The following is a 26,040-nucleotide window of genomic DNA, read 5'->3' as shown; positions in this document are numbered from 1 at the left end:
CTGATTTCCAGACCCACATTTTCTTGTTTATCAAACATGGTCTTAACATAGTCCTTGAGTTATGTCAGTAGCCCTTTTTGTTTAGACTAATTCAATCTTTGTCTCCCTTTTGTACCTTTTCCCATCAATAGGTATTATTATAGGTTATGAACTTCAACATACTTTTTACAGTTGAACTCACAATTAGGATAATAAGGCAAACAAATTTATCCTAAAAATGAGTACCCTATCCAAGGCTAAATGCTATAATAGAGAGCCTCCATTTTGTTTTGGGCTCCATGTGTGACTTCAGTGGCCAAATGCCTATCTTCCCCAGTCTGTGAATTGCGAGCAGGGATAGGCTCCTCCCTGCAGCCCAGATTTAGGCACCTATTCCTATGAGAAGGACGTAGCTTAGCACACACCCCTCTCATCAGCATCACTCATTGGCTAGCTTAGGCAGCTCCCTGCCTAGCATGCTGGTTTTGTGGATCACCATCTAAGGTACCTGTCTCTCCCCATTCATTGTATAGTAGCCTAGGCGCCTAACTCAGCCTTTGTAGGTCGCAGTGTTGTTCCTGTGATTATCTAGGCACCTAAAAATTAGATACTGCAAAACTCAGTGTTGAAATGCTAACGTTCTTTTCTGGATCCTACCCCCTGAAATTGTGACCGAAAACCTCATGCCGTAATTTGTTTGGTCATGAACATTTATACATTCTCTGAAGCACTCTTGGTCTGGTTTGCAGTGATGGGTATATGCGTGGTCATTTGGGGATTCCAGCCACACAATTTATAAATTCTGTCTCAGATTACAAACTCTATATGTACCCTTAAGAAGCTGCAAACCACATTTTGAAGTTACAGCCTTTTGTCTTCTCTGTTATTCTTTTGCCTCCATTTTGGACTGAAATTCCAATAGGGGTAGTGGCAAAGGCCTAGCAATACAGGATTGTTAAATCTCGATTGTTCTCTAGTCAAGAAGGAAGCACTCTAAAGCTGGCTTCTGTCCAGAACTGGTTTGTCAGGGGAGAGGTCACTTTGGCTAACAAAGTCATCTGGCAAGGATCAGTGATCACTTGAGGAGACTGAGCAGGATGTCACTTGACAAAGGTCCCTCCCAGGACAACACTACAAAACTTCACAACTACCATATGCCTCCCACGAGAGTTAAACTGTAACCCAGAAGGCTCACACCCTTGGGTGGAGTTCTGTGAAAGGGTGTATTTAAGCTATGAGGAAGGCTGCAGGGTCAGCACTGAGCCTAGGGAACAGATTCCAGCTCTCTAGAAAGGGTGGCAGACAGAGGCTCTGTGCTCTGAGAGTATATCTAGAGACCACAAGACGGGGCTGTGGTTGGGATCCAGTCAGACTCTGGAGACTTTATACAGCTAGCAATCCAGAGATTTGGATTCCCCTCACGAAAGTCTAGTGAATAGCTGAGAGGGGGGCACTCAACTGGGAGCTGTGTCAGCAGGTATCCAGAGAATACACATTTTTAATTTTAGAGGCAGAAGTATACACTTTTTGAAGCAAATGTTCATTGAAAAAAAATTACTTGTTTCACATATCTGTGGATTGCAAGACAGCTCTGTTTGTAAAGTGGTATGCAAATCTGTGATATTACATAACTACTACTAATCATTTTACAGTACATCCATTTCTAAAATTATACTTAACTACTGCTGTAGCCCCAAGCCTGCAGCTCTTGAATTAAATGGTGGGCTTGGTGTTTTTTGGCCATTGATTTCAGAAGGCGGAGAGCTGGACCCTAGTCCCATCACTATCTCCTCTATTAATTTCTCTTACCTCTGGACTGGAAATCTATTTTTAAAATGAAAATATTGGTGAATCTGTAAAACAAAAAAATTCAGTAAAACTGGGGAAATATCTGCTTGCTATACAACTTATTTTCTTCTTCTCTTAAGTGTGGGATGCATTTCTTTATCGCCTACTTCTTTTATCCTGGATAATATACAGTTACAGTAGTCTATAGCCTCCTCCAAAGCAGAGCTCTAAATGCCTTTGCCATATATTAAAAATATAAACAAAGTAATACAAACAAAAATAAAGGCAGAAGCCTCCATAAAACTAGGAAGAGAATAAAACGTTCCTCTCAGCCACAATTCCCAAACCTCAGTGTACAATCTCAGTCTTGGGGAAAGAGGGAAGATAAACTTTTCATTGTGTCCTTCTGGCCAACAGATCTGGGTTATTTTGAAATGAGAGCTAAATGTTGAGTTGTGCTAAGCATGGGGTGGGGAAGGTAACTCTAAGCTACCTTTCCATCCCACCCTGAGATAACCAGGGACCAAAATCTCTCTCAGGGTATGTCTACACTACGGAATAAGGTCGAATTTATAGAAGTCGGTTTTTTAGAAATCGGTTTTATAAATTCGAGTGTGTGTGTCCCCACAGAAAATGCTCTAAGTGCATTAAGTGCATTAACTCGGCGGAGCGCTTCCACAGTACCGAGGCAAGCGTCGACTTCCGGAGCGTTGCACTGTGGGTAGCTATCCCACAGTTCCCGCAGTCTCCGCTGCCCATTGGAATTCTGGGTTGAGATCCCAATGCCTGATGGGGCTAAAACATTGTCGCGGGTGGTTCTGGGTACATATCGTCAGCCTCCCGTTCCCTCCCTCCCCCCGTGAAAGCAAGGGCAGACAATCATTTCGCGCCTTTTTTCCTGAGTTACCTGTGCAGACGCCATACCACAGCAAGCATGGAGCCCGCTCAGGTAACCGTCACCCTATGTCTCCTGGGTGCTGGCAGACGCGGTACGGCTTTGCTGCACAGTAGCAGTAACCCCTTGCCTTCTGGCAGCAGACGGTGCAATACGACTGGTAGTCGTCCTCATCGTGTCCGAGGTGCTCCTGGCCGCGTCGGCTGGGAGCGCCTGGGCAGACATGGGCGCAGGGACTACATTTGGAGTGACTTGACCAGGTCATTCTCTTTAGTCCTGCAGTCAGTCCTATTGAACCGTCTTATGGTGAGCAGGCAGGCGATACGGACTGCTAGCAGTCGTACTGTACCATCTTCTGCCAGGCAGGCAAGAGATGAGGATTGCTAGCAGTCGTATTGCACCATCTTCTGCCAGGCAGGCAAGAGATGGGGATGGCTAGCAGGCGTACTGTACCATCTTCTGCCGAGCAGCCATGAGATGTGGATGGCATGCAGTCCTTCTGCACCGTCTGCTGCCAGCCAAAGATGTAAAAGATAGATGGAGTGGGTCAAAACAAGAAATAGACCAGATTTGTTTTGTACTCATTTGCCTCCTCCCCTGTCTAGGGGACTCATTCCTCTAGGTCACACTGCAGTCACTCACAGAGAAGGTGCAGCGAGGTAAATCTAGCCATGTATCAATCAGAGGCCAGGCTAACCTCCTTGTTCCAATAACAACGATAACTTAGGTGCACCATTTCTTATTGGAACCCTCCGTGCAGTCCTGCCTGAAATACTCCTTGATGTACAGGCACCCCCTTTGTTGATTTTAGCTCCCTGAAGCCAACCCTGTAAGCCGTGTCGTCAGTCGCCCCTCCCTCCGTCAGAGCAACGGCAGACAATCGTTCCGCGCCTTTTTTCTGTGCGGACGCCATACCACGGCAAGCATGGAGCCCGCTCAGCTCACTTTGGCAATTAGGAGCACATTAACCACCACACGCATTATTCAGCAGTATATGCAGCACCAGAACATGGCAACGCGATACCGGGCGAGGAGGCGACGTCAGCGCGGTCCCGTGAGTGATCAGGACATGGACACAGATTTCTCTGAAAGCATGGGCCCTGACAATGCATGCATCATGGTGCTAATGGGGCAGGTTCATGCTGTGGAACGCCGATTCTGGGCTCGGGAAACAAGCACAGACTGGTGGGACCGCATAGTGTTGCAGGTCTGGGACGATTCCCAGTGGCTACGAAACTTTCGCATGCGTAAGGGCACTTTCATGGAACTTTGTGACTTGCTTTCCCCTGTCCTGAAGCGCATGAATACCAAGATGAGAGCAGCCCTCACAGTTGAGAAGCGAGTGGCGATAGCCCTGTGGAAGCTTGCAACGCCAGACAGCTACCGGTCAGTTGGGAATCAATTTGGAGTGGGCAAATCTACTGTGGGGGCTGCTGTGATGCAAGTAGCCCACGCAATCAAAGATCTGCTGATATCAAGGGTAGTGACCCTGGGAAATGTGCAGGTCATAGTGGATGGCTTTGCTGCAATGGGATTCCCTAACTGTGGTGGGGCTATAGATGGAACCCATATCCCTATCTTGGCACCGGAGCACCAAGCCGCCGAGTACATAAACCGCAAGGGGTACTTTTCGATAGTGCTGCAAGCTCTGGTGGATCACAAGGGACGTTTCACCAACATCAACGTGGGATGGCCGGGAAAGGTGCATGATGCTCGCATCTTCAGGAACTCTGGTCTGTTTCAAAAGCTGCAGGAAGGGACTTTATTCCCAGACCAGAAAATAACTGTTGGGGATGTTGAAATGCCTATATGTATCCTTGGGGACCCAGCCTACCCCTTAATGCCATGGCTCATGAAGCCGTACACAGGCAGCCTGGACAGTGGTCAGGAGCTGTTCAACTACAGGCTGAGCAAGTGCAGAATGGTGGTAGAATGTGCATTTGGACGTTTAAAGGCGCGCTGGCGCAGTTTATTGACTCGCTTAGACCTCAGCGAAACCAATATTCCCACTGTTATTACTGCTTGCTGTGTGCTCCACAATATCTGTGAGAGTAAGGGGGAGACGTTTATGGCGGGGTGGGAGGTTGAGGCAAATCGCCTGGCTGCTGGTTACGCGCAGCCAGACACCAGGGCGGTTAGAAGAGCACAGGAGGGCGCGGTACGCATCAGAGAAGCTTTGAAAAACAGTTTCATGACTGGCCAGGCTACAGTGTGAAAGTTCTGTTTGTTTCTCCTTGATGAACCCCCCCGCCCCTTGGTTCACTCTACTTCCCTGTAAGCTAACCACCCTCCCCTCCTCCCTTTAATCATTGCTTGCAGAGCCAATAAAGTCATTGCTGCTTCACAGTCATGCATTCGTTATTCATTCATCACACAAATAGGGGGATGACTACCAAGGTATCCCAGGAGGGGTGGTGGAGGAGGGAAGGAAAATGCCACACAGCACTTTAAGCACAGCACTTTAAAAGTTTACAACTTTAAAATTTATTGAATGACAGCCTTCTTTTTTTTGGGCAATCCTCTGTGGGGGAATGGCTGGTTGGCCGGAGGCCTCCCCACCGTGTTCTTGGGCGTCTGGGTGTGGAGGCTATGGAACTTGGGGAGGAGGGCGGTTGGTTACAGAGGGGCTGCAGTGGCAGTCTGTGCTCCAGCTGCCTTTGCTGCAGCTCAACCATACACTGGAGCATACTGGTTTGGTCCTGCAGCAGCCTCAGCATTGAATCCTGCCTCCTCTCATCACGCTGCCGCCACATTTGAGCTTCAGCCCTGTCTTCAGCCCGCCACTTACTCTCTTCAGCCCGCCACTTACTCTCTTCAGCCCTCCACCTCTCCTCCCGGTCATTTTGTGCTTTCCTGCACTCTGACATTATTTGCCTCCACGCATTCGTCTGTGCTCTGTCAGTGTGGGAGGACAGCATGAGCTCGGAGAACATTTCATCGCGAGTGCGTTTTTTTTTCTTTCTAAGCTTCACTAGCCTCTGGGAAGGAGAAGATCCTGTGATCATTGAAACACATGCAGCTGGTGGAGAAAAAAAAAGGGACAGCGGTATTTAAAAAGACACATTTTATAAAACAGTGGCTACACTCTTTCAGGGTAAACCTTGAAAGTTAACATTACATACATAGCACATGTGCTTTCGTTACAAGGTCGCATTTTGCCTCCTCCCACCGCGTGAACGGATTTTGGTTGAATGCCAGCAAACATACACTGCAATGCTTTGTTCTACAGTGATTCCCCAGTACGTGTTGCTGGCCTGGAGTGGTAAAGTGTCCTACCATGAAGGACGAAATAAGGCTGCCCTCCCCAGAAACCTTTTGCAAAGGCAGAACCGCAAATGCCAGGGCAAAGTAATCCTTTCACATGCTTGCTTTTAAACCATGTATAGCATTTTAAAAGGTACACTCACCAGAGGTCCCTTCTCCGCCTGCTGAGTCCAGGAGGCAGCCTTGGGTGGGTTCGGGGGGTACTGGCTCCAGGTCTAGGGTGAGAAACAGTTCCTGGCTGTCGGGAAAACCGGTTTCTCCGCTTGCTTGCTGTGAGCTATCTACAACCTCCTCCTCATCATCTTCTTCGTCCCCAAAACCTACTTCTGTATTGCCTCCATCTCCATTGAAGGAGTCAAACAACACGGCTGGGGTAGTGGTGGCTGAACCCCCTAAAATGGCATGCAGCTCATCATAGAAGCGGCATGTTTGGGGCTCTGACCCAGAGCGGCCGTTCGCCTCTCTGGTTTTCTGGTAGGCTTGCCTCAGCTCCTTCAGTTTCACGCGGCACTGCTTCGGGTCCCTGTTATGGCCTCTGTCCTTCATGCCCTGGGAGATTTTCAGAAAGGTTTTGGCATTTCGAAAACTGGAACGGAGTTCTGATAGCACGGATTCCTCTCCCCAAACAGCGATCAGATCCCGTACCTCCCGTTCAGTCCATGCTGGAGCTCTTTTGCGATTCTGGGACTCCATCATGGTCACCTCTGCTGATGAGCTCTGCATGGTCACCTGCAGCTTGCCACGCTGGCCAAACAGGAAATGAGATTCAAAAGTTCGCGGTTCTTTTCCTGTCTACCTGGCCAGTGCATCTGAGTTGAGAGCGCTGTCCAGAGCGGTCAGAATGGAGCACTCTGGGATAGCTCCCGGAGGCCAATACCATCGAATTGTGTCCACAGTACCCCAAATTCGAGCCGGCAACGTCGATTTAAGCGCTAATCCACTTGTCAGGGGTGGAGTAAGGAAATCGATTTTAAGAGCCCTTTAAGTCGAAATAAAGGGCTTCATTGTGTGGACGGGTGCAGGTTTAAATCGATTTAACGCTGCTAAATTCGATCTAAAGTCCTAGTGTAGACCAGGGCTCACTCACAGACTTTCCCCACCTCTACATGTTCACAATGATAGGCTGGTGTAGGGGAATCCTTAATTACATCTTTAAGGTAGCTTACCAACTGCTTTGCAACACAAAACAGCTGGAGCTGGGGATGAAGACCTAGCCTTAAGTGGGTGAGTGAATTCCAAAGTTCAGGAGAATGCCCTGCTAGCAACTCTTTCTTTTAAAACAAAGGGGCCACTTATTGTAACTGTGGCAGTATGGCACAAACGGGGTAGGGGGTGGGCTTAGAGATGCACGGACTTTATAGGCCCATTGATGGCTTTATAGCTCAAAACCTATAAATACAAATCCCTGCATCATAATAATACAGATATACTTTAGCAGTGGCCTCCTGATCAGTCAAAAGATATTAAGTATACAAGGTTCAGGGAAATCAAAGAAGTAGCTAAAATCTAAAACTGCATGAGTAACTTTATCTCCCCACATATTATATATGGGACACGTTTTAAAGAAGCAGCTTTTCACTAACTTGAATATTGCTCCTGGAAGTGCTAGTTTTGGAACACTCAAGGGGAAAAGCCTACTCTCACTTTAAGTATCACGCAACAGCTGGTTCAAAACCTGAGGTGACCCACTACACTATAATTAACTTCAGCACTATCATGGGAGGAGCTGCACCAGACCTGAGCACTTTCAAACAGTGATCTTTTAGAGGAGATTTATTTTTAAAGAGAAACCTAGACAAAAAGAACCTAAAGTAAAATGTGAGGAAATTAAACTCCTTAGGTTTTGCATGTAGGCCAGCACTGCCTATCACAGGCCCACTGCAACACGGCACACCTTGCAACAGGAAAATACTCTGTGGTTTAATGGCGATGTTCAAAGCGTTCTTCGAACCATCCAGGGCAAAGAGACCCAGCCTCAGGTCAGCTCCCGGGCAGGCCCAAAGCGACACCTGGGATGGGAGCGAGGATGCAGTGAGTGGAACCAGACGGGCACTAACCACGGGCACAAAACCAAGCCAGAGACTGTGTCTCTGCGCAGGTGGGAAGCTGGGAGACAGGCTCCCCGCACTTGGGTTGTTTTACTACTTTATCCGGGGGGGGGAGGCAGCAGCAGCCCCGCCCCAGCGTGTCCTCAAGAGGCGGGTTTCTGAACAGGGAGCCAAGAGCCCCCCGTTGAGAACATGCCCCTGCCCGGCCGGGAACTCGCACCCCGCCTATGGCCCACAGGAGCGCGGCGGGCCGGGCCGGGCCTAGCCTCGCCGCACCGCCCTGACGCGGACGCCCCGCAGCCCCCCCGGCTGTGGTGGCCTCAGCCCTTGCTGCTGCTTTACGGCAGCCCGCTCCGACGCTGTCGCGCTGCTTCCGCTGGGCTCGCCAATGGGGAACGCTCCGGCGACGCCCGCCCGTCCCCAAGCACGCTAGCCGGGAAGCAGGGCTGCGTGCGGAGTCTGCCGGCGCCGCGCGCGTGTCTGGGTGAGCGGGGGCCGGCGGTCGAGGGGGGCGCGGCGGCGGCGGGGGGGAGCCGCCCGTTGCGGGGGTCGCGGGTGGGTCTCCCCGGCCACCTCCCTGCTAGGCCCGGCCCGGCCCTACCGCGCTAGAGGGATCTTGGGGTCGCCCGTGGGGGCTCCCTGGGTGCCCGCCTCGCGGGGGCGGGTGAGGGGACAGGGCCCGCTGAGAAACTCCTGCACGCGCTGCGCCTGGCCCGTCTGGCGGGCGAGGCCGCGCCGCGGGCCTGTGCGGTGGGCGCTGAACTCCTGCGCCTCGCCCGGGCCCGCAGAAGCGAGCTCGGGGCGGGGGTGAACTGGGGCTGGCAGGTACAGCCCAGACCTCACGCTCTGCCTCCGGGCTCGCAAAGCCCTTAGGCGCTGGAGTCTGTCTCCCGCGCCGCGCCTTCATAGCCCGCTCGGCGCCGTTCGTGCCTGGTTTCTTCGGGGCCGCCCCCTACGTACGGGGCACGGCCTCCTGCACCTGTCCAGCAGGGCTCTGCCTTCTCCTCCTTCACACCCTTCCTCGGGGCTTTGTGCAGCAGCCCCAACAGGATTAGTCTGGACAGATTCAGTGGTTGGATTCGATGGGGGAGGGAGGCTGTATTATTTTTGAGCTTAGAATAAGTACTTACTATGATTCTAAGTGTATCGTACTTTTTTAGGCTCCAGTCCTGCAAACACTTGTGTGCTTAACCTTACTCACATGCTTAAAGTTCAGTGCACACATTAATGATTGCAGGATAAAGAGGCTTTATTTATGTGTCCTTGTCCTATTCTCACTTCCTTATTTGCATTTATCCTAACTTGTTAGTCTTAACTTAATTCTGTGCTCTTCAGGCCAGAGACCTTCAGGTACCTACTGTACTCTTGGGCACCTAAAATAATAAACATTTAGTAAACAAGGTTTCATATACAATTTGCTTTTACTTCTGCCCCCATTCTGCATCTAATAGCAGGTTCTGGATCTTTAGGAGTGAAAATAGATAATGTTTCCCTAAAAAACGGAAGAACAGAACTTCCCAGTGATAAAACATAGCATTCATTTAGTGTTCAGCCTGATGTTATACAAAAATATTCAAAAATTCTCAGTTAGTGACAGCATTTTATCATTTCTGTTAAAAATGGAGAATTTTTGGCGGGAGGGAGAATGGCATTGAATATGAACATTATGGGATACTTAGTCAAGCAGTTGTAATCTTAGTTAACCTGGTTTGGTAATCAGATGCACAAATGATTACAAGAGAAATGGGAAACATACTTTTCTCATTATAAATTTAAAGTTAGAGATACAAAATTATGAATTAGTGCCACAATCTTTTAGTATTTGTTTTCTTTTGTCAGTTCTATCATATAGCTTATGACAAAGGATTTTTTTTTAAGTTAGAGGTGTCATAATGCTCTTGAACTAAAACAGATGCATCCATTCATGGTCTCCAACAAGTTGTGCCTCTCTTTCTATATTTCAGTGTCGCTGCTATGGAAGCCAAAGGTAAAAAGAGATTTATGGGGAAAAATGGAAAAGCACCACAAAGAAAACATAAATTTAAAAAAGACAATGGTAAGTCTGCAAAGAATAATATTTCATAAAACTGTTTTTACTGAAGGGTGGAGAATGCAACAGGTACAACAAACTCAAATTCATTTGTATAAGTGGGTTAATCTTATGAACAATACCTTAACTATAATACTGGAAAATGAGCTGAGATGGCGCAAGTGAGTTAAGGGTGCAAACCCTTCAGCTTTGAAAATCTGATCTAAAATACTATATTGGGTTAAAATTGAAAATGTTCTCATTTTTAGTCCAAGTTCTTCCAAATTGCCAACTATGCTGAAGAATATGGTCACTTTGCATTCTCTGCTTAAGAGAATCTCTCACAACTGGAATAAGAAAATTGCAATAAGATAGGATTGAGGTATTTCAGGGAACTATAGCTCAAGCTAGTGCTTGTCTCTTCACTTTCACATTTGTGCATTGCCTATTTGTATTAAATGTGAGGGGGAAAATATTCAGTATTCTCACCAGATGACAGATTAATTATATAAAGCTGTTTTACTGTGAAAATAACATGAATAATTTAGTATTAGCAAGAACAGAGTCCTTTATTAGGTTCAGGAAGCATACATCTGAAAAAAACACACACACCACACACACACACCCCCCCACCCCTCTGACCGACAAAAGTTTTACTGATGAAAAGTGCTGGAGTGGACAGCTCTTCGTTGGCTACCGCCACTTGTTGGGGGGTGGTTTTATTTTCCTGGCAGGAGAGCTCTCTCTTGCCAGCAAAGAGTGGCTACACAGGAGACCTTACAGCAGCACAGGTACGCAGTGTAGGCATAGCCTCGGTTTAAAAAAAAACAAAAAAGGAGCAAAACAACCTAATTGTGCAGCTGAGAGGATGAGTTGTATGTAAGATCGCTGTACTTTCTTGCAGTGTTCTAAGTGCCTACTTACTGGCAATTTATGCTGTCACTTACCTGAATACCACAGATATTTTAAGTGTTTTCTAGGGGCTTTTAATAAACAGAAAAGAGGAGGAATTGTTCTGTTAAAATGTATACATGTTGTATTCCTGTATTTTGCTGTCCTTGGTGTCAAACTGGCCCTTTAGAATAGGAGTGGACAAACTTTTTGGCCCAAGGGCCACATCTGGGTGCGGAAATTGCTTAGAGGGCCGTGAATGTAGGGCTGGGGCAAGGGGTTGGGGTGAGAGAGGGAGTGCGGTGTGCAGGAAGGGGCTCAGGGCAAGGCGTTGGGGCAGAGGAGGGGTGCGGGGTGTATAAGGGAGTTCAGGGAAGGGGGTTGGGGTGCAGGAGGGGGCGCACAGTGAGGTGGGGGCTTAGGGCAGTGGTGCAGAGTGTGGGAGGGGCTCAGGGCAGGGGGGAGGGGTGCAGATGTGGGAAGGGGCTGGGGGCTCAGGGCAGGGAGTTGGGGTGCGAGATGCAGTGGGGGCTCAGGGCAGGAGGTTGGGAAGCAGGAAGGGTGTGGGGTGCAGCAGGGAGTTGGGGTGCGGCAGGAGGGCGGGGGGCAGGAGGGGTGCAGATTCCGGCCCAGCACCACTTACCTGGAGCAGCTCTGGGGTGGCAGCAGCGCGCACCAGGGCCAGGGCAGGCTCCTTGCCTGCCCTGGCCCCAGCCCCATGCCACTCCAGGAAGCAGCCAGCACCACGTCCCTGGGGGAGCAGGGGCAGATAGCTCTGTGCACTGCACTTGCCTGTGGGTACCTCCCCCGAAAATCCCATTGGCCGCAGTTCCCTGTTCCCAGCCAATGGGAGCTTTGGGGGAGTACCCACAGGCAAGTGCAGCGCACGGAGCTCTCTGCCCCCGCTCCCCCAGGAACGTGGTGGTGGTTGCTTCCAGCTGGCAGGCCGTACTTTGCCCACTCCTGGTTGAGAAGGTGTGCTGGTTGACCACAATTTGCTTTGCAACCATCACACAAAACATTTAGCCATTTTATGCCATTTATGCCTGGCTGCTTTCATTGGTGGAAGTTTTCTAAGCATCCAAGAGTGAGCAATTACCATGTCTTGTATCTAGAGCCACCAGATACAAGCCAGAGAGAAACTAATGTGCATCCATTCACATTATACCAATTAGACTACTTTTGTTCTTCAAATAGTGTTTGCAGGACTGGGGCCTTAGATGTCGGAGGCAGTGAAACTCTTACTACAAATAAGGCAGCCTTTGTTCCTTTAGAATTATCCTCTCTTCACCGTTGGTATTGCATTACATCTATATGGAGGATTTAGGGCAAAACTAGGAGAGGGATCATAAGGCTATGATGAAAAGGCTAGGTGGGAGGAATATAAAATTTTGTTACAGATGTAAGAATGCTTGGGGCTTTTCAGAATCTGAATAATTTTTATTCTGTATCAACATGCATGGATTTTGGTGTATCATATGTAATCTAATTGTTAAAAAATAATTATTAAAACTTTTAATAGTGAATGAAACTTGTAAATAATATCCGTTCTAATTCTCTTTTTGTTGTGCATAGATTCTGGTCCACCAAAAAAGTTTTATACTAAAAGAGGTGAAGAAGGAAAGCCTAAATTCAGATCCAAGAAGTCTGAGAAAGGAAACAAAAAACTTGATAAGACTAGTGTGAAACAATTCAAGAGTAAGCAGCAACCAGAAAAGTTCAGTAGGAAGAGAAAACTCCAGGAGGATAATGAGGGTGGTGAGTATATTGTGTTTTTTGTTTTGTTTTGTTTTTTTACTTTTTTCTCAGAAGAGATATATCCTCTGTAAAGTATACTTACTTAAAATAAAATGGAAGCTTATTTTCTTTCAACAATATATATTTTAAAATATGTTAATAGATTTAAGAGGGATCAGGGCTATGCTATAATTGCCTTGAATTGTGTGAGATTGTATAGTAAACTTTTTAACTGTACGAGTTGACTATTCTCTGTTGTAATCACCATAGGCATAAGTAACTAGGTCATGCCTGTGCACCTGTTGTACTGAGAACCCCCATAGTAGAAATTTTGAGATAGCCATGATCATAAATATATGTGGAACCAAGCTGCTTGCACTGGAAATATAGAGGGAGAAGAGGATTGTCTTACTGCTCTTTTCAATACCCTCCTATATTATCACCAACTTCCATGGTATTTCTAATACTAATAAAACTCTAACTATAAAAAAAAAATGCTTCTCCATAGCACTCTATTGGACTTCCAATGGAAACTGTTATTTCCGCCAATTTAAACTGATGACTAGACAAGTCACATGACCCACAGTCTGTGGCAGTGAAAATTCCAGTTTAACATAGGTAGTCCACCAGTAAACTAAACCTATTGGCTAATTTCTTGATATGGTGGCATAAACTGATGCATAATAGTTTGTAGTGACAAAGAGAACTTCAAGTATTACATGACTAAATTAAAGCTGTGACTCTTTCTGTCATCTGCCTTTCAACCTTACTGATTATTTTTACACAGGTCTAATAAAGACAGTATGAATAGTGGGGCCATTTGGAGATGGTCTCCTTTTGAGGAAAGACACCCCCCCACTCCCCCTTTGGTACAAGAGCACCAGCTGCTGACTAACCACTGGTGTTGGTATCAGAATGTAAAAATCATGAGTTTTTATCTTTTATCATGCTTCTAACAATGATAGCCAAAACTGGAAGAACAAAGGTTTTTATTCTCCATTTATACTGTTGGTCTATAGGCCTGTAGCATTTATTCACCAGTTAAATCTGTGTTATATACTGGATGTTTCTCCATTTTTATAAATTAATTTTTCTGTGTATGTGCATATACAGACACTTTTTAGTAAATATTTAGTTTGTCACTATTTTAATAGTTTCATAACTCTCTAGTTCTGGTGTCTCTTAATGAGAGCTGTCATTTGATTGCTGCTTCCCAGCAGACGTACAGTTCTGCATGTAAAGGGCTGTCACAAATTAAGTGTGGCTTAATAATTGAGGGAAACTGGAAGCTCATACGATAACATTAAAGTTCTGATTTGTAAGTTTTTTCACTGTTTTAACTTTGATTTAGTTTGGGGAATACTTGTATTTTTTGAAAACTGCACAGAAATAGAGGTAGTGGACGAATTAAATCAGAGTTATGTTGTTTTTTTAATGGATTTTATCTTAAAACAACTGTAAGCCTCCAGTCTTGCTCTGGAGTCATTCAGATTTCAAGCAAAACTTCAGTTGTCACCAACTATGTCAAGAGACTGACCGGTTTTCTGTTAACTTTTCTCTTATTTGCTCACTTCATTTTTTAAAAAATAAACTGATTCTAAAATACCTTGCATAAATTACAATCCTTTAAAAAAGGGAAGGGTTGGTATATTGGAGAAAAATGAAGTGTGTAGTGCTAAACTGTTAAACAATTTATTCTTGAGAGATGAATTTTTAATTCATCCATTCTGTTTGGCTTCAATTGCACAGTGCTAGTTAGCATGCCTTGCCCCCTGACTCTTCACTTCGGGTTATCTGTATTGTATATAGTGATTAATTTTGCTACGAGATGATTAAAGCTAAAAGCAAACATTAGTCAACTTTTTCTGTACCTTAAAGTTCATTTATGACATCTCATATGAAGAATCCTTTTAAAGTAATAATCTTGCTGTGCAGCAGTCTTTAGCCACTGTATAGTAAAAGCTCCTAATGAATCCCACTGACTGAAAGGATTAAACATGCAAGAAGGCTTTACATATAAAGTTGCAGTGAGTAATTGTTAGAGCTGGTATACTTAAATCTATAAATGAACTCATCTGTCGAGAATCTTTTTTTGTTCCCCTCTAGTGCTTTACGTACTTGAAAACCTCTTGAACAGATTCCAGTAAAAGACATTAACATGTTAATAGGAACAAATTTTAAGACAAAATCTGTGTATAAGAACAGTTGTCATTTATTAGAGGGCAGTAGCTCAGAAACTGATTGTGGCCTTTAGTTTCATGTTTTTCCTCTTTTTAATGTTTATTTTTTATCTACATTCCATCATAAAAGGAGGGTGCCAATGGTATTGATCAGAGGCAGATGTAGTGTTTGCAGTTGGGAATGTATTCTTTTCTAGCACAACATTTTTGAATTCTGATAGTTTATCTCAAGAATGTGAAAGGCAAGAACCCCACCAAGTTTAATTTTTGTGGGCATATAGTCCTTGTTATCTAAGATATCACAAAAAATTTGTGATTTAAGTTATATTCGTAAAAAAAAAATTCAATTCTCCCACTTTTTGGGGGATAGGGAGTGAGGAGAGAAGGGGGGATATGTTGAGCCATATTCTGATGTAAAGTTACTAGAGGGGCTGTAGGTGCATTCTGGGTCAGAATTCATCCTATTAAGACTTTAACTTACCTCTATCCTTTGTCAAAGCTTTCAGAATAATCTGGCAGTTGTCTTGCTCTTCCAATATCTGATATTTCCCAGGCAGAAGCTGCCAGTCCTAGCAAGTCACCAAGGATGCAGTTCACGAAGGGAACTACAACTGAGCATTACAGTGCCTAACTATTAGACTACCTGCCTCCTTGCAGGTATTCACAACCCAAAATTAGGTAGCCAGATTCCTTATATAATGCATGGGGAAAGTTAGGTGTGTAAAAAGAGGGATTCACAAAAGTCAGCATGCTGATGGTGGAGTCACCAAGCTAGCCAATAGGAAATGCAGAGGACGGGGTATGGTCTAAGCCCTGCTCCTCAAAAGGAGTTAGGCGCTTAAATCCAGGCCAGGGGATGGCACCTCTCTCCACTCATGATTCACAGCAGTGAACTCTCACCTGGAGTAGGCACATCAGCCAGGGCTCAAGAAGAGCCCAATAGCCTAGCGGCTAGAACGCTTGCCCAGCATGTGGGAGACCATCTCCACTTGCCAACTGGATGAGTTGGAGTAGGGACTTAAACCCAGGTCTCCCACCTCCTAGGTGAGTTCCCTAATAAATGAGTTTTGGGGTATTCTGTAGTGGATCTCTCTCAACCTGTCCTACTGAAGACATTCCACTTTGTATGAATGCTTTGATATTCAGAGAGCTGCGGACTATACCTGGGAAGTGGGAGACAAGGTACCAGTCCCTGCTCTAATAAATACTGACCACCATCACTACATCCTTCATTTTGTGTAGAGCCCAGTCAGACAGATGTGCTTTAAAGCAGCCTCTAAGCACGTTTATTGGATCAGTACCTATAGGTGGAGGTTGTGAATCCCCATCCCACCTGGAATTAGGCATGATTTTATCAGTGAAAACATAGGCTTCTACAGCAGCTGAGCAGGGGTTTTGTGAACGCCACTGGCACCCAAATATTGGTCTTGCCTAACTGCACTCTTTAGTTGTATATCCAAATCCCCTTGAGAATCCTACCCCAAGTGTTCAGTATGTATTAACCCTTTCAGATTAGCTAGCTAGGCAGTCGGGTGGATCTTCGGATCATTTCAGTTGTCATAGCTCTGTTGATTTCATTGGACACCAGTTGAGGATCTGCCTCCCAATCTGTTGACTATTACTTCGTTATAAACAATGTTTTGTTTTTATCATCAGGGTCTGTACCTAAGAAGCCTAAATGGAATGATTTAAAAAGGAAAAAGAAGGAATTAAAGCAGAGCAGACAACTTAATGACAAAACAAATTATGATGTAATCATCAAATCAAAACAGATATGGGAAAGTGTGAGAAGGTAATAATGGCTCTATTATGTTTTCTTTCATACAGTTCTTTTTAATTAGTACTCATGCAGTGGTGAAGCGTTGCTCATTCTGTCTTGGTACCTTCATGAATGGGTAGGCTTGTATTTCTCCCACGTAAATTCCATGAATAGATTATAATTTAATTAGCTTGAATTAGAATTCTCTGGAGGTCTCAAGTTACATTTTGATGACTGACGGTAGAAATAGTCTTGAGGCATCTGGGTTGATCTTGGTAAAAATGTACAATAATAATAAGTGGGCATAAATTCAGGGGAGATCATTTAGATTAAGATAATTTGAGGCCTGATCCTGTAAAATGCTTAGGACCTTTGTCTCACTGGTTGAGGCTCTTTGAAATTTTATAATCTGCCCTTATCCTGAGTGAGTGAAATATACTTATGCTTCTGGCCAGAACTTTCATAAATGGGTACCTAAACGTGGACTTGCAGGAGCTCATTTAAAAAAAAAAAAAAATTTGGCCGCCCTGCTTTCTAGCTCATGACTTCCAGTTATTTTTGTATTTCCAAAAAGCTGCTTTCTGATCTAAGAGTCTCCTACTTGTCTGTTTTTGTTTGTAGGAAAAACTGTGACAAGAAGAAGCGAGAGAAGCTAATAAATGAACTACATAAATTGCTCCAGGGGAAAATTAAAACTGTAAGAAATACAGTTACAAACGTAATTAAAAATCAAAGTGGGCAAGTTGATAAACCCCTTTTTATGAATAGTGAATAAGTGTGTTGCACTAAATGACCTTGTGAACCATACAGTACAACCCTGTTTATCCAGAAGCTCCAGGGGACATTGAAAATATCCAGATATAGAACAAGGTTTCAGTGAATGAAGAAATTGTGCTCCCAGTCTTTTAGGATAATGGTGCCAGGAAAACTTTGCTGATCAGCTGATTTAAAAGGGGACTTGTTAGCCCACCAGCATTCTAATCTGTAAAATTCCCATTGGATGTAGGTTAAATTTGGTTAACTTGCAGTTTCAGTAAGAGTTGTACTTTTAGTGGATTTTTTGCAATTGATTCTTTTAAAAAACCTACACAAAGTTAATGCCCTGGTGCACATTTCTACCATTACATTTTCAATACTAAAGTCTCATTATTTTTAACTTCACTCTTTAGGTGTGTATGTTTGCTGTGTAGTGTAGTGAAGCATAGTCAACTGTTGGGTTTTGAAGTGAATTGAAATTGTGGCTGCTTGGTGCTGCCTGCTGTGTTAGATTGAGCATCCTGATCATATTGTCATGTGCTAGGGTGAGACTGCGTGACTGCTGTCCCTGTGAGAGTCTCAAGAAAACAGGCTGTGCATCTCATGGGGCTATTCCAGTCAATAAAATATTCAGTATTTTTGGTACATATTTACAAATGATCACAAAACATTCCATTGCCTGCAGTAGCCAGTATTGACTGTATTCTATGTTTGGTAAAGAAATACTGGAGCAATGAAAACCAGTAAAACTACACTTACTTTAAAATTTTTCTTTATAATGTATTTTATTTATATAGCATCTGTTTCCCAGAGTATCCTTATGTGCTGCATAAAACTATACTCTTAACAGAGTAAATGTGTTTAAAATAAACTTTTTCCACGTAATGTCATGCAAAAAGCTGGGATAATAAAAATGTTTGTTACAGATGGCATTTGCACATGACTCAACTCGAGTTATCCAGTGTTTCATTCGGTATGGCAATGACAAGCAAAGGCAAGAAACGTTTGAAGAATTAAAAGGTATTTTTCCCTTTTATATTGTATTTGCTTTGGAAGTTGGCACTGTTTTGTATAATGTAGCTCTCCTTAATGTACTTCTTTCCTCCCAAAACTCTGTTGGTACACACGTTTGAGTTACTTTTTTCTCTTTAGGTGTCACTTTCTCATAAATTAATTCCTGCTTGGGTGCAATAGGTCACTGAGCAATGGCTTTTAGTTTTGTTTTGTAGGAAAGTAAACAAACATGCGATTTCAAGGGGTGATAAAAACTGCTCTTTTTCTTTTCCTCCCCAGATAGCCTACTAGAATTGAGCAAATCCAAATATTCCAGAAATATTGTAAAGAAGTTTCTTATGTATGGGTGGGTATGAAGAAGTAAACCAGTTCTTCTTTTTTTTTTCTTGCATATATTGTTAATTTTGGAATGTGAATGTACTTCTTTATTATTAATCTGTGCATTGTGAATAATGGCTTTGGCCCAGGCTGTCTCCTCCATGTGAAATTATCTTGGTAGTGTATTTGGGAATGAGGATTGCGAACTACCTGCTGTCCATAATACAGTCCCCTTGTCACCGGGTAGGCTCTCTTTTCTCAGAAATTCTGGACAGCAAATAAAAAAAAAAAAAGACTACAAGTGAAAAAGGGTGGGGGGAACCACACTCAAAGCCTTCCCTTTTTTTGTGTATAATAAAGTCCTACAAAGATACACCCTTCCCTTTGTCAAGGTTACAGTAGTGCAGAAAAATGTCTGGTCTCCCCCTCTCCTGCCCCCGCCGCCGAGTTTATCCGAAGTCTCCTAAAATAAACATGCACCTCTACTGTGGAACAAGGAGCTTTCTGTCTGTCCTTGTCTTGCTCTGGTTGACAGATTGTCAATGATCATTTTTTTCTTCTGTTCCCTTCAGCTAGATCAGCTAGGTTTATGGAGCTTAGCTGTGGCCTGGTCTAGACTTAAAACTTAAGTTGACATAGCTACAGGGCTGATGGGTGTGAAAAATCCATGCCTTGAGCCATGTAGCTCTGCTGACCTAACTTCTGATGTAGATGCAGCTAAGTTGATGGAAGAATGCTTCCATTGCTTTAGCTATCATCACTCGGGCAGGTTTCCTACAGTGACAGAAAACCACCTTCTATCTCTGTAATCTGCATTTGCACACAAGGTTATGCTGACTAGCTATGACACCTGTAGTGTAGGCATGGCCCATGTACTCCACACCCTTCCCTCTCTGCTTCTACGCTATTGCAGAGCTGACAGAGAAACACAAGGTTGGATGAGAATGCCTAGATGGATCCAAGACACAGCCACCTATAGGCACCAGATGACTTAGATGGTTAGCACGCCAAGTCAACATATCTATTCTGTGCACACACTTCCAAGCAGAGACTTTAAGTTGCAGTTAATGACGTTTGAAGTAGTATTAACTGACGGTGGGCTCCCTTCGTATCTGTGGATGCTAGTGAGAAGCTCAGGGAGACTCAGTGGCAGAGCTACTGTTAACACCATAGACATGAGCTTTTTGTTCAGTTTCTAATTGTATTTTCATAGTAGGTGTTTGGTTAAGGTCCCAGGTGTAGATGCCTGTCTTTGTTGTATTACTGTGCTACTACTTAATCACTCAGCTTTATTTTTGGAAATGTATATATTTAATACCATCCCTTTTCCCTAATCTCCTGTCTCTCTCGGTGTCCATCTTTACACATGGTACAGAACAAAACCACAAGTTGCAGAAATAATTAAAAGCTTTAAAGGTGAGGTAAAAAAAATGCTCCGCCATTCTGAAGCATCTGCCGTGGTAGAATATGCATACAATGATAAAGCCATCCTGGAGCAAAGGATCATGCTAGCAGAAGAGCTCTATGGGAACACGTTCCAAGTTTATAAGGTAACGTTTGGTCCTTCCTCCGCTTCTGTCTATGATATTTTATTCATGATGTTGCTGTGTCATTCCCTTATCTGCTATCCTTAAGTTAATTTGTGTCCTGAAGTACGGCCCCCCTGTAAACTTGTTTTTTCATGTTCCAGATTCATGTTTAACAGCACATTTCCATTATGTATTAGTGGGTTTTTGCTTTCATTTAACTTAGGCTGGGGTTTTTCAAAGGAGCATAAATAAATTGGGCACCCAAATCCCTCAGGCTCCTTTGAAAATCTCATCCCTTGTTGACTTAACTGTCTTCCCCATCATCCTATTCAACACCAAATCTATTATGTAAGTGACAAAAGTAACCTTTTAATTGTTCAATGTGAAGTCTGTAAATTAACCTGGAGTGGAAAAAGTCAACCATAAACTAGCCAAGCATTTAGAAAATAACATTTGAGAGAGATTTTGCTTCCTGACACAAATATATTGAATATAAAGAAAAATTAACCCTTGCATTTACTACTCTGATTCAGATACATTTAAATTTTAAGAACAACTTGTCTTCTGAGCCAATAGGATTTATTTTCCCTTGACAAATCATCTTTTTATTTGTTTTACTAAAATCTTTTGCTGCATCATCAGAGATGTGCAAAATTTCCCCTGGCTATGAATGCATAATGTTAGCTGGGAATAAAACGAACCCTAAAGATATAAATTAAACATGCAGTATACATTTTTTTTGTCTCTTCCGTCCCCCGTCCCCGTCCCCCACACACACACACAATTGCCTGTGCAACATTTGTGAGTGTGTTCTTAGTTTGAAATTCAGTATTTTTGCCCTTATGTTTTCAAATTGCAGTAATTACTCTCTTTATCCTAATGTGGAAACAAAAGTAACAAATGTACATGTTAGAGAAGGAGCACTGGATGAAGTGTCACAGGATAAAAAGGTTTATTAGGAATTCTAATGTTTCCAGACTTAAGGGTGTGGGAGTCCATTCTCTGTACAGATACCAGATTTAACAACTGACCTGGAAAATCATTTCACTTTCTTCTGAAGCCAAGAATCCTAATAGTGCAAGATGTGAGTTCTTCAAAGCTTTGGTTTCATAATGATTTATAGCATATTCCTTAATAAAGACTTCCAGCTCTTTTTTCCCCTTCCTTTTAATGAGATGCTGGTCAGTGGAATATCTGTCTTATCAGCTGGCTCTGCTAAGAGCAGCTTCCCTTGGAATAGTTACCAGTGTGAATTGATGGGCTGTCAAGTCTCTCATATTTGATGGACCAGCATAGTCTTGGATAGGAAAATTCCAGGAGGTTTCCTCTTTCTGTTCTGTTGGATAGTAATTTATAATTCAACTGATGTGTTGCCATGCCTAGCACTGATGCTTTGAAATCTTAAAGGGAGAAAGGCACATCAATATATGTACTTAGCATGTTGCCTTTGGCTGAGTCTCTTATTTCCCCATGTAATGCCTGACAGTGTTATGAATATCTGGGAGTATATGTTGTTAGTGTAGAAGTGTAGATCAGTTTGTTTGCTTTTGTTTAGTTTTCAAATTATAACTGTTTTTGGCATCTTTAAAATGGTGTAACTTAATTTTGTTTAAACCCACACAAAACTAAATTAAGATATGAAGGTTGTTGCATATACTGTGAGGTGTTTTTCCTTCTCAAATTGTGAATGGATGATGAAGAAAACTTTTCTTTAGAACCTGAAAAGCAGCAGTAATTTAAACCTGGTGTGGGTTGTTTTCATTTCAGTCCCCAGTTCACCCTACACTGGACAAAGTATTAGAGGCTCATCCTGAAAAGCAAGAGGCCATTATGGATGAAATGAAACAGATTCTTACCCCAGTGGCACAAAAGTAAGGATGCAAATAACTTTCTGAAGACAAGACATGACAATCAGAGCAAATTGTGTGGGGAGGGGGGGATATTGTGGTCACAGTGCAAAAAATACTGTTTGCTTTCCTGTTCAGCCACATTTACTACTGCAGCCATAGTGACTGACTGTAATTCCACCCACGAGGAATTCTAAATCAGTGTATGACATATTTCTCACATACTAGGCTATCAGAAGACAATTCATGCAGTTCTCATTAAAAACTCTGAAAATTCCAGGTATATTTTATACTACAGCCTTTTTAAAAAAGGAAACAACCTACAGAATTAAGCAGCTTAGTATTTCTTTATAAAGGAGAATCAGGCAGACTGACCCAATGGTCTCTTGAAAAAACATCTCTCAAGGTGTGCAAAAGTGCAGTTCTTGATTGACTCCTCCACACTTCAGAAGAACTGTTTTTGTTGTTGCCTCTAAGAATACTTTGTCTATGACACTTAGCTGATACAACCAGCAGCCCTAATGAGGCAACTTCTCTTCCTCGCTCTGACTGACTTCCTGAACTGAAAGAGCATCCTAATATTTTCTGCATCATAAGACAGATAACTGCTAGCTACAGTTAGACCAGAGGAAATGAAATTGTGTGTTTTGAAAGGGTGTGTGACTTTCTTGTCTTTCCCCCCCCACTCCTCTTGATACACAGGGAGGCTGTGATAAAGCACTCACTGGTACATAAAGTATTTTTGGACTTTTTCATCCATGCTCTCCCAAAACAAAGATCTGTAAGTATTTCTAAAGTGACTTAAGTATAAATGTTTTAATTTCTTGCAGTAATTTTTATTAAGTAACTAGAGTTTTGTTAAATGCCCCAGATAGTGAACTAGGCTGCACATACTTGTTTTTGCTGGGTTTTTTGTGTGTTGTGTTTAGGTTTCCTGAAGTAGCAATTCACTAATTCCTTCCTTCTGAAACACTGGCCTGACTCTTGATTCTGTGCTTTGGAGATCTGAAACAAATACCAAAAAGTTATTAAACATTAAAATTATGGTGATAAGCCTCTTTATCTTGTTTTAGGTGACAACCTTAAACAAGGATCTTATTGATAGGATATCCTTATTTTTATTCTGCTGCAGGTTATCTTTAAAACAAACATTCAAATAATTTATTTGAGTAATAATTACAAAAATATACTATTTAGGAATTTTTATAGCAACAAGAAATACTCTTGTCCTTCATTATTACGCATATACTTAGTTAGGTTGAAGTCCCTTAATGTACATGAGCGTTGTCATCTTGACTGGAAGTTTCTTTCTACCTATGAAGATGCTAGGAGATGGAGATATGTCAGTAATGCATAGTAATTTGATGTTTGTAGCTGTGGTGATCCCAGGATATTATAGAGACAAGGTGGGGGAGGTAATATCTTTTAATGGACCAACTTCTGCGGGTGAAAGAAACAAGCTTTCGATCTACACTGAGCTCTTCTACCTGAAGAAGAGCTCAGTGTAGCTCAGAAGCTTGTCTCTTTCACCCGCAGAAGTTGGTCCATTAAAAGATATTACCTTAGCCACTATGTGTGTCTAGTAATTTCATGGTTACTATGCATTCTCACAATAAAACAATATTTTGTCCCATTGTGTACAACAAATATTTTTAATGAGATTTCACAATAAATTTTGCAATAACTAAAAAAGCAGTTCCCATAATAACTGAAATGAATGTCTTTTTGAAAGTGTGCAGTGATTCTTTAATAATTGGTCCAAAGGTAACTTACTTGCAGTGGTGGTTCTCTAAAAGTGACAATAGGTCTTGATTCTACACTCTGGAGTCTACAGCAAAGACTTTATTGGTGCAGGAGCAGGGCCATACTATGTAAATGGCAGCTTGCCCTCCTGCCCATCCTTCCTTTGAAATTTTTCACATCCTATACCAAGATGTTCAGACTCTTGACTTAAGAACCTACAGAGGTTCTAACACATTAACTCCTTTCCAGTCACCGTGCTTGTGATTACAGTTTTGAGAGGGGAAGTCTAAGCATATGTCTACGCTGCATCAACACAGCTACTGCGCTTCAGCAATGCCACTGTCGTGCAGATGCTTCCTATGTTGATGGAATTATTTTTCCATTGAGGTAGGTAAGCCATCTCCAAGAAATAGTAACTAGGTTGATGGGAGAATTCTTTTGTCAGCCTACTTTCATCTGCGGTGGGGTTAGTTCAAATGAACTGTGTTGCACAGGGCTCAAAATTTTTCACAACCTTGAGCGATGTAGCTAGGTCGACTTTACTTTTACATGTAGACTAGGTCAAAGAAATTTCTACGTCTTTAGGATCCTTTTGATGCCAATTATATAGGCTAGCGCAACGCAAGAGTGTGGCTCCAGGCACAGTGATAGTCTTCACAGGGTTACAGGCAAAATATGTATCTCTTCTCTAAGACTCTTCTCAAAAAACAAATCCCCTAATTATTTTTTCTTCCTCAGGAAATGATTGAAGCAATCAGAGAAGCAGTAATCTACCTGGCACATACACATGATGGAGCCCGTGTAGCCATGCATGCTTTATGGCATGGTACACCCAAGGTACAGTATGCATTTTAGCCTACACGCCCCTATGCCATAGGTTATTAATTGGCTCTGCTGTCGTTGGAAACTTTGATTTTGTTTGTGTCCGAGGCTGCTGTGTATTGCTTTTTCCCGTGATCTTTATACTAATGCAATTACCCTGTGTAGATTACTTTGTTAGAGTATGCATGAAAATGGGCCAAACATGTCCCTGACCTATTAGCAAATGTAATCTTTGTATTTGAGGGTGGAAATGGCCACACACAATTTTTTACAAGGAAAAACTCCTTTTTAAAATAAAATAATAATTTTTATGGAGGCCGCCAGATAGTGCTTTTAACTTTTTGAATGTGTTACAGTTCCCTCAGTATCTATCCCTTAGATTTCCTGTAGCTGGAGGAAATTTGGAGGTGGGGAAAGAATGGTAAAGAAGCTCATAATGTAGAACATGATTAACTTCAGAATGTAAAAACTTCAAAAGCTTAAAATTATAAATAAACTGAAAGGCTTCTCTACTTGCCAAGACTGGTGTTTAGGGTTTCTCCTTCAAGAGTTGATGATATGTCAAGCTATGTAAGGGATAACATTTACCCGCTCTGCTTTAAGTGTTAGGGATGTAAGGAGTGCTTTCAGAAATTTACATGGAACCTATGTCTACACAGCAGCGGGGAGTGTGCTTTTCAGCACAAGTAAATGGACATATACTAGCTCTGTTTGGTCTTTTTAGTGCACTCACTCAATGTAGCCGCAGCAGCATCTCAGGCTAACCATCTAAGTATGTACTGGGTGGTTGAGTGGGCTTGTACTTGGGCAGCTAGCTTGTACCATAGAAGCTACACTGCTATTTTAGTGCACTATCTGTGCTGGAAAGCATGCTCCCAGCTGCTATGTAGACATACCTTAAGTGAAAAGAAATAAAGTTACATACATTTTTTTTTAAATGAACTTGTAATTTAAGTCTACCTACCTTGCTAGGGCATGGCCCTTAAGTAGAATAGAAATAAGGGACAGAGCAGTGGCTGAAGGGCCAAAAATGAAGGCCGGAGAGGAAGTCTTTTGGAAGATATGCTCCTAGTGAAGCCTCTTTAGAACAGAGCCCCTGCTGATGCATAGTTTAGGAGCCTTGCTGAGCAGATGTCTGCCCTAGAGGGGGAGTTGAGGTATGTGGGATAAGAGTTCCCTCTGGTTTTATGTAGGAGTTGTGCCACAGTGAACTGACTATCTAGGAATGGGGGGATTGGCAGACTGACCTTCTCCTGTACACAGCAGGAAATCAGGAGCTAGGGGATGTCCATTAGGCAAGCAGCCTTTACCTTTATGTAATTTGATAACAGCTGCTCTTTCCTAGTTCTCCCCTAAGCCAGCCCAATCTTGCAGAAAACCCCAGGGTTTCTCTACTGTGCTGAGTCTTTCCATAGAATTTGGGTCTAACATTTCACAGTCT

General features: G+C 43.2%; 1 protein-coding gene across 2 annotated transcripts in view; it reads left to right on the top strand.

Moving 5' to 3' along the window:
• Positions 1-8,309: 8,309 nt before the first annotated feature.
• Positions 8,310-26,040, top strand: part of PUM3 (pumilio RNA binding family member 3) — a 38,810-nt gene continuing 21,079 nt past the window's right edge. The window contains exons 1-11 of one of the 2 annotated variants that reach the window (XM_048849851.2): positions 8,310-8,458; positions 9,939-10,030; positions 12,470-12,652; positions 16,468-16,603; positions 17,192-17,267; positions 18,253-18,346; positions 18,620-18,686; positions 20,034-20,208; positions 21,955-22,058; positions 22,737-22,815; positions 24,516-24,614. In XM_048849851.2, the coding sequence (XP_048705808.2) occupies positions 9,949-10,030; positions 12,470-12,652; positions 16,468-16,603; positions 17,192-17,267; positions 18,253-18,346; positions 18,620-18,686; positions 20,034-20,208; positions 21,955-22,058; positions 22,737-22,815; positions 24,516-24,614 (1,095 nt within the window). In that variant the 5' untranslated portion in view covers positions 8,310-8,458; positions 9,939-9,948. Of the gene's footprint in view, positions 8,459-9,938; positions 10,031-12,469; positions 12,653-16,467; positions 16,604-17,191; positions 17,268-18,252; positions 18,347-18,619; positions 18,687-20,033; positions 20,209-21,954; positions 22,059-22,736; positions 22,816-24,515; positions 24,615-26,040 lie in introns of those variants that run through there. The other variant, XM_048849850.2, reaches the window with a different exon arrangement.

This window comes from Caretta caretta, chromosome 5, assembly GCF_965140235.1.
Source record: "Caretta caretta isolate rCarCar2 chromosome 5, rCarCar1.hap1, whole genome shotgun sequence".
Lineage (NCBI taxonomy): Eukaryota > Metazoa > Chordata > Testudines > Cheloniidae > Caretta > Caretta caretta.
This window is presented reverse-complemented; position numbering and strand designations above follow the sequence as displayed.